The sequence below is a fragment of the Pezoporus occidentalis genome, unplaced genomic scaffold, assembly GCF_034315485.1.
Source record: "Pezoporus occidentalis ecotype Australia unplaced genomic scaffold, CSIRO_AGI_Poc_V1 ctg70, whole genome shotgun sequence".
Classification (NCBI taxonomy): Eukaryota; Metazoa; Chordata; class Aves; order Psittaciformes; family Psittacidae; genus Pezoporus; species Pezoporus occidentalis.
In genome coordinates, this window is record NW_026916053.1 from 1,460,332 (window position 1) to 1,475,251 (window position 14,920).

General features: G+C 53.9%; 1 protein-coding gene across 1 annotated transcript; it reads left to right on the forward strand.

Annotated features, from left to right (window-relative positions):
* Positions 1 to 1,484: 1,484 nt before the first annotated feature.
* GDAP1L1 (ganglioside induced differentiation associated protein 1 like 1) lies at positions 1,485 to 14,626 on the forward strand. The gene is made up of 6 exons (XM_062642055.1): positions 1,485 to 2,105; positions 4,883 to 5,075; positions 8,102 to 8,275; positions 10,200 to 10,297; positions 10,437 to 10,551; positions 13,244 to 14,626. Exons 1-6 carry the CDS (start codon positions 1,926 to 1,928, stop codon positions 13,585 to 13,587), a joined length of 1,104 nt encoding a protein of 367 aa, XP_062498039.1. The 5' UTR covers positions 1,485 to 1,925; the 3' UTR covers positions 13,588 to 14,626.
* Positions 14,627 to 14,920: the final 294 nt, after the last annotated feature.

Genomic DNA, 14,920 nt, shown 5'->3' on the forward strand with positions numbered 1-14,920 from the left:
TTCTGGACAGCGATTCGCAGGAGAGAACCACTTCTGCTTGGTCAAGCTGCTCCTTTTCTAAAGCCAAAGGTGTCCCGTTCCAGTAAAAGGAGCCCAGAAAGATGCTTCTTGGGCTGCAAGAGCTCTCCTGCATGAAGCAGGTGGGAGGGGAAGCTGCAGAGCAGAGGGCAGGATGGTTGGTGCTGCACAATGGGGCCAGTTTTTTAAGGCTCAGTTTTCTCTGAGTTTGCAGCCCCTAAGCAGAGGTCAAGCAGGAGCCTTTCCCTATGGGTGTCCCCATGGCCAGCGCAGGGTCTCCAGCAGCACTTGTGATGCTCTCGGATGGGGAAGGAGGGTGGCTTTGAGGGGCTGCTGCCTACAGGTTAGGAGGCAGGCTAGGGCATAGCACCATCACCCTCCTGTACACCCTTGGGAGCAGGACATCACGACACCAAAGGATTTATTTTTACTTTCCAGTCCCCCAAAAATGCCTCCTTTCACTATGTTCTTGCAGCCAGGCACTAGCTTGGCCCTGATCCCTCCCAATGCTCCTGGATGAAGCGTGCCTGAGTTTTTTCCACTTGAACCAGCTTTCCCAAACCTTCCCATTTCCGACCTCATCAGCTCCAGCACAGATAGAGATTGGAGCAACACATGGAGGAATGATGTTCATATCCACAGCCCTCTCCTCTATCCTTTCCAGAACCTGCCCCTATAACAGGGCTGGTTTTACCCACCAGCACATGTGTAGGAAACTCCAGGCTGCCAGATTTCTGGTGATGGAGCATGACAAAGCCAAGTGCTCCAAAGCACAGCCTCAGATATCCACGTTGCTGTGTCCAGCTGCCTGCACAGGTTTGCCTGCAGACCTCTGGGTGATGCTCATAGTGCCTGGAGACCAGCAGCTCCAGTGCTGAGTAAACCCAGCTGGTTGGCGATTGTGACAAAATTTGTAACTGGAAATGACCCCCAGGCATGCCTGCCTTGGTGGAGAATGGCTGTCCAGCTTGGCCAGGCACCCCAGGGCTCCACTACACAGCAAGGGTTGTGTGGCTCTACCCCAGTACAAGCTACATAACACCCATCTGTGCTCTCCAAAATCACTGAATACCTTTAAAGAGCCATTACTGCTGCTTTCCATGAAGGTTGCAAGGCAGGCTAGACGTTTTAAAACCAGTATCCATCAATGAACCTATTTGTTACATATTACAGGATGGTTTGTGTTGGAAGGGACCTTAAAGCTCATCCAGTTCCAGCCCCCTCCCACGGGCAGGGACACCTTCCACTAGAGCAAGTTGCTCCAAGCCCCGTTCAACCTGGCCTTGAACACTGCCAGGGATGGGGCAGCCACAGCTCCTCTGGGCAGTGGCTGTGCCAGTACCACCCTCATAGTAAAGAACTGTTTCCTAATATCTAACCTAAATCTCCCCTCTGACAGTTTAAAACCCATACCCCTTGTCCTGTCTCTACATGCCCTCGGATGATGATGAATTACTGGTGCAGTTCAGAGGCTGCTTTAGCCAAAATGACAGCCTCCCACAGATCTAATTCCCTGGTGTCAGTGTCTGCCATATCTAAACCAGTCCAAACAAACCCTTAATCTCTCCTTCAAAATATTCCTAAGGATCTGCAGGGCTTGGAGCTGCCCCCGGATAGCCGCGCAGGCAGGCAGGCAGGCAGCAGGAGCCTCCGCTGCTGACTCGCCTATCCAAGCGATGCCCGCACGCTGCCGTGGGAGCCCCGCCAGGAGCGGGGACAGGCTGGGATTTCACTCACAGCGCCGCTGCCGTCACCATCATCGTCCTCTGTGAGCCCCGAGCCACCGCTGCCCACCCCAGCCGGGGAGATGGAGCTGCCCCGGGAGTGATGCTGCTGGCGGGAGCCCATGTGATGCTGGGCTAGCGGCGCTCGCTCCCCGTCCCTCTCCCCGCTGCTCGCAGGCTGTCATGGCGACTCCCAATAATGTTACTCCCACCAACTGCAGCTGGTGGCCCATCTCGGCGCTGGAGAACGACGCGGGGAAATCCACGGAAGGGGAGGAAAACCAGGACCCGACGGACCCCGCTCTCAAATCCCAGGACAGGCTGGTTTTGTACCACTGGACCCAGTCCTTCAGCTCGCAAAAGGTAAGAATAACCATCACTCGGCCCCGGGTTCCCGGGGAAGAATCACCTCCGGTCCCCACGACATCCCCTTGCCTCAGGAGGACGGATGCAGTAGCAGGGAGAGCAAGGGGCTAATCCCCAAGGCTGGCTTGGGCAGCAGCGTGTGGCCGAGAGCTCTTTTGTACCCGTGGTTCTGTGCTTTACCAGCATCTACCTGGGGAAGGATGGGATGGGGGGGCTCAGCCAAATCCTGCTTTTGATTTGGGATCAGGGCTTGCACCGGGAGCCGCCTCGGCTTTGTGCTCGCTCACAACCCCGCTCTGGCGTGGCCAGGAACATAGACAAAGGCTGAGCCGGGCCTGGGACCACCCTGCTCCCACCTCCTGCCCCTGGGAGAGGCAGCCCCTGAGCCAGGCACCTTCCAGGGAGCAGGTCCTGCCGCGCAGCAGTGATTTACCCCTGTCATTGCAGCAATGCCCTGGGAATTCCTGGCGCACCCCAGTGAAGAATCACATTTTAGGTCAATAGTAAATGCTCATTTTGCAGCACAGCAGCTGTGTAGCAAACCCTGCCTTCTCTTCCCAGCCCCAAACCCCCATCGTTCCCATGCCATTAAGATTAGATGGGGAATGGGCTATTCGGAGGGGTGGGAGAACACAAAGATCCCCCGATGTAAGGCCCCTCTCAAGCCCCACAGCCCCGTGGGGAGGCCAGGGCAGAGGTGCCCCTATTGCAGGCACAAAGAACAGGGAGGACGCCCAATGCAGCAGGGTGGCTGCACATGGTCGGCTTCACGGCTGCCAGCACTGGGTGACTAATGGGCTTCTGATCCGCACCAGTGAGGGATGCTCCAGCCCAGCTCCCTGCCTCACACTGGGCTTGCTGCTATTCTGTGTCTTGCTCTTTTGGCTGTTGGCAGCAGGGAGGCAGCAGATAAAGCACTTCTTGTGTGGGGCTTCCTACAACCGGCCTCTCTTCTGTGGGAATGGGGCTCAGCACAACTGGACCCACAGCGCCTGCTCCTACGGCAGCTCCAGCACCGCTCCAGGCTTTGCTTTTGAGGTCACTTGCAAGGAAAGAGCGTTTGCTAGGAGGTGGATGAGCACAAGCTGCTGGGATGAACAGTGCAGGGTGGGAGATGCACAGGACCCCAGAGTTCTGCTCAGGACAGGCTGCAGGGGAAGCTTTTCCTGCTCTTCCCCATGAGCTGCTCAGAGCCACCCTCAGGGGCACTGGGCTGTTTGTGGGATGGATCCTGAGCTCCCTATCAGGATCTGGCCTTGTCTGCAAAGGGATCTATCGAGTTTTATGGCCAGCATTGGCTTTTTACACAGGATGCCTTATTGCAGCCATGGCAGCGCTGCTGGGGTACAGGAGGGTTCCATCACCCCTGGCTGGGAGCCCTCATCATGGGAGCACTGTCAGGGGCTCCCTTTGCTCACAGACACCAGGGTTATGCCAGGAGCACTGCCTCATGCCAGGCCTTCAGCCTCAGCTCGTGATAGCTGAACAGGGAAACACCCAGGGAACTTGGGGCTGGAAGTCCCAGCTGGTCCTGGCTGGGGTTTATCCATCAGCTGAGGTGAAAAGGCTGGGAGCAAGTTGCAGTTGAGGGACCCAGGCTTTTACTTGTTTGACTTGAAAATTAAAGGTTCATTTGCCAGTCCTGTAAACACTTCATGACTTAATTCCCCAGGAGCTCTGAAGTACTCATAGAAATGCTTATATTTGCTAAGTTGTATTTTTAGCTGCTGCTAGTTGGAGGAAAGCAAGCGCTTTTCCCCTCATTCAGTGGTTCTGTAAATCATGGCTGTCTCACATCCCCCAAGCAGGGTTTTTTTTGAGTGCTTGACATACTTAGTTCATAACAGTTTTTTATAACCCAGAAGCCTAAAATGCCATCCCTTAGTGCTTATTCAACACCATCTCAAGCACACAGCAAATCAGGATCAGCCCTGAGGGCTGGACATAGGTGATAGGGATGGGGACAATGGCCCACAGCCAGCTCCGCTCCTGCCTCTCCACACTGATGGACTCAGCTTTCCCACTGTGAGCTGGATGAGGCCACCCCAGCAGAGCTGCTTGCTGGGCTGGGGCTGGATTGGGCCACAGCAAGGGAAGGCAGCAGGTTCAGTACAAGAGGTGCAAGGATGATGGATGATGCCCTCAGGCCAGCAGCAGTGTGGAGGAGGAAAGATGCTGTGTAAGATCACAGGGGCTCCTTAAAACCCTCCACAAAACAGATCCTTCTCCCTGCTCAAAACATGCTTGGTAAAGCCAGAGCCTGTCCCCAAGAGCAGAACATACCTGAGTTAGCATCCAGGCCTCCTTCAGTCAGTCAGGCTGTACAACTCACTGGATGAAAGTAAAAAGCATAACATTACTACAGCCTCTACTTCCCTCTTGGGTGTGTGCTGATTATATTGAGACCCACATCAACATCATTGATTCCCCCCACCTGGGGACCTGCCACTTCCTTCCTCCCACTGCCAAGATTTGGGCTTTCCATCCCTTCCTCCTGTCGCAGAAGCCACCAGTGACCAGAAGGAGGATGGTCCATTATCCCACAAATAAGGATGGGTTTGGGTCTCCCCTCTTTGCTGGGAATGCAAATCCTTGCTCAACTCCCTGGATTTTGCTTGGTTTCTGGGAGGAAGAGCCTGTGTCCTGGCACATCACTGTGCTGAAGCAGTAGTGGAGGAGCAGGGAGATGCAATGCAGTGACGGTGGGGCTGGTTTCTCTTGGGATCAGCTCAGCGTGTGGGGCTGAGCCCTGTCTCCCTTGCCTCTTGCCCCAGGTGCGGTTGGTCATTGCAGAGAAGGGGCTGCCCTGCGAGGAGCGGGATGTCAGCATGCCCCTGATGGAGCACAAGGAGCCCTGGTTCATGCGGCTCAACCTAGGGGAGGAGGTGCCCGTCATCATCCACAGGGACAACATCATCAGCGATTACAACCAGATCATTGACTACATGGAGAAGAACTTCACGGGAGGTAAGGAGGGGTGGGCTGCATCTTAGTGGAAACGTGTCTAATCCAGATGCTGTTCATCAGACACATCCACTTTTTCCTTTAAAGTCTCACCTTTAACCCCAGAAGAGCAGGAAGCCACCATCCTTCCCCAAACTTCTGTTTTCCCATGAAAATGAAGGATTTCCAGCAGAAATCCCCAAACATCCCTTGTCTGGGCTGAAAGGGTCAGGGGGAGTGTAGTTGGATCCCCCCTTTTTCTGCTTTGGAGGCCACATTCCCAAACTGGACCAATTCTCCTTGTCCTCATGGTGCATGGTGGCATTTCACCAGAAACACAGCTGGGACACAGAGAATAGGAATACTTCTGGGCTTGGCCACCTTTGTGCTTTGGCCTCAGGTAATGGTATAAAACCCACCATAAACGGCTCTGCTGAGAGAAGATGGGTTTGACCCAGGTGCTGCTGCCCCTCTCTCCTTCCTGGATGAGCCCTGTGCCACCGGCCAGGGGCAAGCGAGCCTGGCAGCCCTAGTGCTGCTGTACCTCAGACAAACCGCCTCTTTAGAATCAAAGTCAGCAGTGCTGGGGACCATGGGAGGATGATGTGACACAAACCCAGAGGAAGGGCCAGCTGGTAGAGTGGAGCTCATATTCCCCCTGGAGCAGGGCTGCAGTCAGTGGCTGGCTCAATCCGGCACATGAGGATGCTGAGACAGTGCTTGAAGGTGCTTGATTCTCCCCAGCATCTCACATCACTTCACCTTCATTTCCCCAAACCTGCAGGATGTCAGGCTGATGAGGCCACAGAGCTGAGCGGGGGGCTTGGGCTGTGCCGTCACGACGTTCACCCCAGCATTCATCCCCCTTGCAACAGAAACATCAAAACCATCTCAAAATAGCTCCCGAAGCAAGGGCGTTTTGCCAGCTCAGCTGCTGTCCTCTCCCGGCCCTGTCGCAGTGTTGATGCTCAATGGAGGCACGAGCATCACTTGCTGGCAGGGCGGTGGGGATGGGATTGGTTGGGAGCAGCCCGTGCTGGTGATGGCTCCCAGGGAACGGCAGCCACTTTCCTGCCTGGCTGCAGCCCCTGGGATAAGGGGCAGTGTGGAGCATCTATCCATGGGCTTCACTTGGTCTGTGTGAAGGGCAGGTGGTCCGGCATATGTGAAAACAGGCTGTCCCCAGCAGGAGGGGGACTGAGTGCTGCCGTTGCTGGGACACTCCTGCCATTGAGACTTGCCAGCCAGGGGCAAATTCTGACCTTTTCACTGAGAAACAGAGAGGGGAAGCTCCAGGGAAGAGGGCTTGGAACACTCCCTGCTGTGTGCTCTCCTCCGAGCCATCTCCCAGCAGCTGCCTGGCAAAAACAGTATCAGGATGCTGCAGTCTTGGTCTGAGGAGGAATCACCCACCTTGCAGAAACGTGCAGAGCCTGAAAATGCCTTTATAAGGAAGTGTATTCACTGAGTTATATTTTCCCCTGGGCTGGGAGCACGGTCTTTTCCAGCTGTAACACACGCTGAGGTTCAGCTATCAGTAAAGAGCGGTGTGATGAGCAATGCTTTTCTTTCTCCAGCAAAGCAGTGAGTAGTGCCAATAAGCCACCTTTGAGCATGCTTCTCACTAGGGCTTTGCCCAGCAGTGCCAAGAAACAACTGATGAGGTGGCTGGTGGCAGCACATCTCAGATCCTAACCCAGGAGCTCCTCCAAGGGCTGCACCTCAAGCCCCATCCCACCTTTGCACAGCCCATTGCTTGCTGACTATCTGCATCAGCAGCCCATTTGTGCAGGTCTGCCACAGCATGCAAAGGCAGGGTGAGCACCATCCACTGAGGAACCTCCCTGGGACATGCTGAAGGACACAGGCCCATAGCCAGCACACCGCTATTTCATTGTGGTTGCTCCATCTGGCTGCTGCACTGGTCACTCACTCTGAATGTGCTGGTTTCCAGCCTCGGCTCCAGCCTCTCAGGCACTGGATGGGAGCCCTGAGGAAGGAGCACACAGGCTGCAGGTTGGGTGTTATTAGTTCATTCAGTTGGTTGCTTTTCTCAGATGGAAAATCCCCGCGTGGAGAGCTGGAGTCCAGGCAGGGAACAGGACTGTCATTTGAGGCCCTTCATTTAAGGGGCCGTGTTGGCCACATCAGCCAAAGTCCTTCTGCTGATGCACCTTAACTTGGTCCAAGACACTGGCACACAATGAGCCCTGCACTGTGGACAGCATGTGGGCAAACAGCTTTACTGAGTCCAGGTGGTAAATTTACTCACTCCCTATTAACTGCTATCTGCAAACGCCATAAACATTTATGAGCCCATGAAAAAAAGGACCTGATATTCTTGGGGGAGACACAAGCAACATTTCACTCCTTGTGGTGTCATCTTCCATGTATTTTGAGTTGAAAGTGTAATAAAAAGGTCACGATGCAAACTGCCATCCGTGGAAAATGAATTAAACCCAACAAGGCGAGGAAGAGCAGAGCAGGCTGGGGTGAGGGATGCTCCTGCTGAATACAGAGGGAAGGTGTCCTGGGCTCCTTTGTTGGTCATCTACTCCCTGATTACCTGTTTTGAATGGGACTTTCAAGGAAGCCCAAGAGAATTAGGAACCTCATCACTACTGGTGTAACGAAATCAGGAGATCCCAAACTCAGCCCCCCATGTTTTAGCTCTTTTCTTCAGATCAGGAAGATTTTGTTCCCTAAGAGATGTGAAACCACCATGTACAAGTTCAGGGCGTGCAGAGATGAAGGGCTTGCTACACTGAGCTCCTGAGGACACAAGGGCTGGGTAACAACATGCATGCACCTCCCTGTGGTTCTGCAGGTTTCCCATCCCTGGAGATGGGCTGGACGTGCTCCTGGCCAGGATGGGCAGCCAGAAGAGGGCAGGACATTGGCATGGTTTTGAGTTAATGAACCACTGCAGCCTGTCCTGCTTGGATGTAACTCCACAGGATTGCACCCTGGTGTCCAGCACAGGCTAATGAACCACTAATGAGTGTCTGAGCCCCCCGGTCCCACTAACAGCTTTCCCTTTGCTCCCACAGAAAATGTCACGCAGCTGATCCCAGAGCCCGGCAGCCTCCTGCACTCGCGGGTGCTGCAGTACCGGGAGCTGCTGGACTCACTCCCCATGGATGCCTACACACACGGCTGCATCCTGCACCCCGAGCTCACCACCGACTCCATGATCCCAAAGTACGCCACCACTGAGATCCGCAGTAAGTCGTCTCTCCAGTGGGGCTGCCCAGGGCTGGTGCCAGTGGGATGGCTCCTTCAGCCCAGCCAGCCACCCTGCTCATGCTCATCTCTCCTTCCCACCAATGCACGCAGGAAGAGAGCTGGGAAATGGCCAACCACAGCTAATTGAGGAGCTTCAGACACCCTGTAGAGGCTTCTTAACCCTGGGGGTGTCTGACCTCCCATAGGCCATGCATACTTCTCACCCAGGTCTTTCTGGGGCACATGAATTTGTTCCTTCTCCTGCACATCCCCTCTCCCTCCAACAGCTCTAATGCCAAAGGTGGGAGGGTACAGCCAGATTGAGTTGCAGATAGTGGATGAATCGGCATAAGACTGTGTACCTGACCTTCAAGCACTCATAAAACATTGAAGATGCTTAATATAACTCAATGCCAAGGATTGCTCCCGGAGAGAATCTGTCATCAGAAAAGTGACCTTGTTAGGATGGCACCAGTGTGCCCCACGTCTCTTCCTCCAAGCACTGCCCATAGCAAACACCTGCTCCCTGACAGTCCTTTCATTCAGCTGCTTGGGTCCCTTTGGGATGGGATGCACTCATGCACAGACAGGCTGTTTCTGAGGTACCTCAGGGTCTGCCCTGCCTCTTCTGGCACCCTGCATCGGCAGCTTTCACCGTGTCACCAAGCATGACCTCCTCCCCTAGACCTTGGGCAGATACAGAATGCAGAGACAATCCCCTCCTCAAAATGTGCTGCTGTGATGGCTTCAGACCCCGTCTGCACCACATCACCTCAGAGCTCTCTGCTGGAATCCTTTAAAACATCCCTCCATCCAAACCTCCCCGCTGGAGGCATTTTTCCCAAGTCACCGCAATGGAGGGGCTGTGGGCAGATTCATGGGATGCCACAGTGCTGGTGGTACCCTCCCTCTCCAGCACATTCCCTACATCCAGGCAACAGCTTGGCTTCCCCATTGCAGTGGACAAGGCAAAACTAAGTAGCTGTGTTCCCAAGGAAACCTGTGGGCCAAGCTCTCAAGGGGACCAGGGGAATGAAACCAGGGTGATATCCACATTTCCCTGCATGTTACAGCCTCAGGAAACTGGCTGGGAGCCTTAGTAAGCATGAGCATCAGCAGAGCCAAGCCCTTGTTGGAGGGAACAAGGAGGAAGAGACAGATGGTCCCTGGCAGGAAAGAGGTTAGCCCAGCTTTGGGTAATTTATGTTGTCCTTAAGGTGTTACTCTACATCTTGTATTCTATTCTTCCATTGTCTCTGCTCTTTTCTGTCCGTTAATTCCCTTGCGCAAAGCCCTTTTCATCCTCCCTGTACCCTGCAAGGGAGGAAAGTGAGCATCACTCCTGCAATGAGCTTTACGCTACCACATTGCATTCCTGGACACCAGATTGGGGTGGGACAGCTTTGTTTGGAAGAGAGCATCCCCTCCATGCAGCTCCATGCCGTGCTGCTCTGCACGCACACCTACACATGGGCAGCCAGCTCAGACATCCCAAAGGATCCCAAAGGATGGAGCTGCAAGAACCAGGTTATGGAGGAGCTCAGGGATGCTCTTAAAGCAGTGAGATACAGACAGAGATCTGCTAACAGCTCTGACGTGATCCAGCAGAGGAAATGAAGTGGTGACCCTGCACTCTGAAACCTGCAGAACTGGGACTTATCATGGCCAGGGAGGGGGACTCCGCCATAGCCCACAGCCAGCACTGTCCTGCTGGGAGCGGATGGGAGGGTGTGCAGTGCCCCAATTACCCACCCATATGGCAGCAGCAAGCCATGAATTCGGCCCGTTTTAGCTCTTGGGGGCGTTTTTCTTGGTGCCACAACACTATTTTGCACGCAGGATGAGGTGCTTTGCTACCAGACACAAGGTCTTTCCCACCCCTGCCAAACACAGCCCCCATGCCTGCTGTCTGTCTCTCCCCAGGGCATTTAGCTAATGCCAGCACAGAGCTGATGAAGCTGGACCACGAAGAAGAGCCACAGCTCTCTGAGCCCTACCTCTCCAAGCAGAAGAAGCTCATGGTAAGTGGATCAAAGCCACGCACATCTCTGCCGTGGGGTGGGGACCTGCCATAGGCACCTGGTGCCTCATGTCCCTGCATGTTCACAGGGACACATGCCCATCCATCCATCCCCCATCCTAACCCTGCTCTCCATCCAGGCCAAGATCCTGGAGCATGACAATGTGAACTACTTGAAGAAGATCCTTGGTGAACTGGGGATGGTGCTGGACCAGATCGAGGCAGAGCTGGAGAAGAGGAAACTGGAATATCAAGGTAAATGCTGGAGTGCATTTGCGGGGTGTTTTATCAGGGATTAGGTGCAACACCAGGAACTGATGAATGCCCTCCATGAGGCAACCGCCAGTGGCACTGGAACTTCTGCTGGGCCCTCCAGCAAACCACTGGGAGGTTTCAGGGAGCCCTCACACCCCTTGCCACAGGGGACAGCAGGACCCTGTCTTCACACTGCTCTGTGGGAGCTCTGAAGTCATCACAAGGTGGTGGCAGGCCCCTCCATCCCAGCAAGGGGCTGCCAGTGACTGATGCTCTGGCTGCTTTGGGGAGGAACAGGCTGGCCCTATTGCACTGGGGAGAGCACGCTGCTGGAAGCACAGGGCTGGGACCTGCAGCACATCCCAGTGGAGAGTGGGAAGGCAAACCCGACAGGAATTGAAGGGGCCTGGAGGGGCAAGAGCCTTACAGGACCTGCGTCAAACACCAGCGGGTAGGAGAGAGCAGCACCAGCCATCCCTGACATCAAATACATGCTGCTGGGTGCCTGCTGAGAGCTGCCCTGGCAGACAGGGATGCATGGGCACAGCTGGGCATTGCTTGTCCCGCTGTCACCCCGGGATGATGCCATCACCCTCCTGTCCCTGCTGCTTGCAGGGCTCAAAACCCCAGTCCCAGCAGGGCTGGTTTCTGCCAGTGCCATGGAGCCAGGTCCGGAGCAGAGCCCAGAGGCAGTTAATCAGGGAATGGCCCCGGAGCTGCCCCTGGAGCTGCTCCTGGCTGTAGGAGTCGTGCGTCACACTTGGGAACATACCAAAGGGCCCACAGAAGTGCCAAGGTCAGACCTTGTGAGGCACTGGGTCGGGGATTTGCTGAGAGCCCTGATGCAGTCACAGCAGCACCCTGTGTTGCTCTAATTGCATTTAACAAACACCCTCATTAACTAAGTGCCGAGATAGCTCAGCAGAATTCAGCCTGATGAGGTGCCCTTGGAGGACATCCTGGGTGCCTGCAGCAGAGGAATGGCTGATGCTGCCACCAGCACCCAGGCACAAGACTGCCTTTGGTCCTTTGCATGCCCTCTGCTCGGAGCCCTCAGACTCCCCCCCCGGCTGTGGCTGTGGCCAGGTCAGGATCTCAGCAGCAGGCACAAGCACCAGCCCTTTGGCAGCATCCCAGGAGCTGCAGTGCAGCAGCTCTCCTCCCACCCAGTGCGCAGCGATGCAGGCAGGGCAGGAGGGTGAGAGATGCTGCAGGAGCACAAGGCGACCCCCTCCCACAGGCACCCCATTGGGCTGAGACAGGCTGGTCTGAGCTGGGGCTGCTGCGGATGCTAAGCGAGATAAATTGCCTTTGCTCATGCTTCTGCCCTACCTTGGTGCTGAGAAGGGGTGTGAGGGGCTGCGGTACCCACAGCCAGGTCCAGACCTCAGCAGGGGCTGCAAGCCCAGAGTCAGGTGGGATAGGACTAGATCACAGCTGTCTCCCAAAGTCACCATCCTCACAATGTGCTTTACATCCACAGCAGTGCCTGGGAGGGAGGCAGACACCTCAGCCCTGCTACACTTACCTGGGAGCTGAAGCATCCTCAGGGTCCCTGCAGCACCCTTATGATTCCTGAGTCACTGAAAACATTTATTGACTAATTAGGCAGAGGCAATCTGTGCACTTGGGCAGTGCCTCCAGCAGGATTAGGCAGGCTGCCAAGGGACACAAATGAGGGCTGCTAATTACTGTTAATTCCCCTGGCCTGGCCCTGCAGGCAGCCCTGCAGCACCAGTGCTTGCACAGGGGTGCAATAGAAGTCCCTCTCTCCTTCCCTGATAGAACAGTCACAGGACAGTGGGAGAGCCCTCTGGTGCAAAGGCAGGGGCTGAGGCTGGATGGGGTCAGGTTTTGTGCCCCTTCTGCTGTTCTTCTTTACCTGCAGCTTCCTTTGTCTTCATCCCAGCCCTGCTCCTTGGTATTGAAAGGGCACCAGAGAAGTGCTTAACACTATCCTGGCTTGAGCCCACTTCTTCCTGCCTAACAACGGCTTGGTTTATTTCTGGAGGCCTCTCTGGTGAGGTTATTTCCAGGATTGCCCGTTATCAGGGGCTGTCAACACTTTGATGTCTTTCTTCACACCTGGCATTCGCCCTGAGCCCTGCCTTCCCCAAAAACCTGGCTCCTGGCACAGACATGCTGTCAGTTTTGGTGTCCTGGAGCGGGAGAGGGGACAGAGGAGGCAGGACCTCCCTGACAGTGCACAAGGACAGCAGCCAGGCTGGGCCAGCAAGTGGTTTTAATTCCCAAGGATTTCTCACATCCCTAAAATAGGGCAAGTTAACATGACACTCCTGAAACAGCTCCCAGTGCAGCCAAGGACAAACACTGCTGCTCTTCCTGAGCACTAACACAGCAGAAAGGGGCACTGCACCGCATCTTCCTTCAAGGGGGAGCCAAGGGCCCTTTTCCATCTCCTGCTGCTCTTGACTTGGGAGGGAGGCAGCAGAGCCATGCATCTTCACATGGGCTACAAATGATCATGTTCATATTCCTAGTTTTTGGACCCACGTATCATACATCACATAGGTGGAGGTCTTGTCTCTTGGGACGTTGGAGAGCTCAGACAAAACACATCAGGTCTAATGCAAATGCTCCTGCCTTTGTGGATCTTCTGAGCAAGCCTTTAGGTGCCTACCCAAGGGTTTCATCTTACCCTACCTACCTTACCCTTTGCTTCTCTCTCCAGGGCAGAAGTGTGAACTTTGGCTCTGCGGATGCGTCTTTACTTTGGCCGATGTCTTGTTAGGAGCCACCCTGCATCGCCTCAAGTTCCTGGGACTCTCTAAGAAATACTGGGAGGATGGCAGCAGACCTAACCTACAGTCCTTCTTCGACAGGATACAGAAACGCTTCGCCTTCAGGAAAGTTTTGGGAGATATACACACCACGCTCCTCTCTGCAGTGGTACCCAACGCCTTCAGGCTGGTCAAACGGAAACCTCCCTCCTTCTTCGGAGCTTCTTTCCTGATGGGATCTCTAGGGGGAATGGGATATTTTGCTTATTGGTACTTAAAGAAAAAGTACATCTAGTGCTGGCTGCTTGGTGTTTAGTTTGGTGTCTCTGTGCTGTGTCAAATTATGATGAAGCCTCAGTAACTGTAATGAAATATGAAGCAAGGTAATGAATAATTATGTTGTTTAATGTAACATTCCATAGTCTAGAAGTAGAAACGTATACTGCAAGGAAATAAGAAAACAACAACAACAAAACAATGCGTCAACTTGTAAATGCCTTTTTTGGGTTTAAGTATTCAACTCCAGCAAAGGCTCAGGGGCTCACGGGCTCAGCCGTGTCCACTGGGAAGCAACGCCACTTCCAGCTCCGACCGGCTCCAATGGGAGAGACGGGAATCCCGGGAAGTCCCCAGCAGCCAACTTAATCAGTGGGACTTGGAAACTCGGCCCTCTATGTTTGTGTTGCCAAATTGTTCGCTGGCCACATTTCACACACGCAGGTAGAGGGGACTCTATATGTCGCGTTGTGCTTGGAGGCGCCCCTGGGAGCAGGCGCAGTAGCTGGTCACAATCCAGGTGGATTTGTGTTCTTCAAGTGTCCATTTTCTTGATTCTTCTCATCAAAAGGAACGTTTTTTATTGAGCTGCTCTTAGAATGTACCCACTTTGTACACCTGGGGTTTGTGCACTTTTTTTTAAGGAATTTAATGTCCGTCTTTAACTGCCACACTTTTTTCCTGAGATAACTCATTTTGACTCCATCCTGAATTTCGGCACATGAAGGAGATCGTTGTTTTAAGCCTTCTGGCTCTGTCTCTTGAGTTTTCCTTCACGGATTTGCAAAGCATCTTTCACTGACTGAGCCTATCTGGACTCTGAAAAAGTACCACCACTTTCAGAACTCCTCAGCGCTTTCCTGAAGGTGCTTTGGCTTTCTCTTCCATCGGGGGCTTTTTCCTGTCTTTTCCTCGCTGTGTGTTTTCTTAGGGACACTTTGCACAGAATCACATCGATGACTTTCTTGTGCCTTTTGCATGCTGGAAAGAATAAAGGGCCTCACTGCTAACTCATGCTTTGAAACTTGAGATCCTCAATAAACCATATGGGAGGAGTAGCGGCTTCACATTCCTAAATGGGTTCAACATCCTTCTGGTCCTATCTTAAAGTATGCCCAAGGGCAGAGGGATGTTTGTGTGGTTTGTGCATTGGTATAAAACTCGCATGGAAACAGTATGTATTCCTCTTCTGAGACACTCATTCCTGTAAGCATTCAGACCGCTAGGATCAACTCTGGGTGGTCTGCTGAGTGCTCCAGTGATCCCTAGCTTCATCTCTAGGCTGGGAAGCATATGCCAAGTGCAGCTGAAGTAATATGAATTGCATTTGCCTCCAACTCGAGAATTATCTT

Coding starts and splice junctions, on each gene's coding strand:
- GDAP1L1 (XM_062642055.1), top strand. CDS start 1,926: ATGGCGACTCCCAATAATGTTACTCCCACCAACTGCAGCTGGTGGCCC. Junction 2,106..4,882: donor AGTCCTTCAGCTCGCAAAAG/GTAAGAATAACC, acceptor CTCTTGCCCCAG/GTGCGGTTGGTCATTGCAGA. Junction 5,076..8,101: donor GGAGAAGAACTTCACGGGAG/GTAAGGAGGGGT, acceptor TTGCTCCCACAG/AAAATGTCACGCAGCTGATC.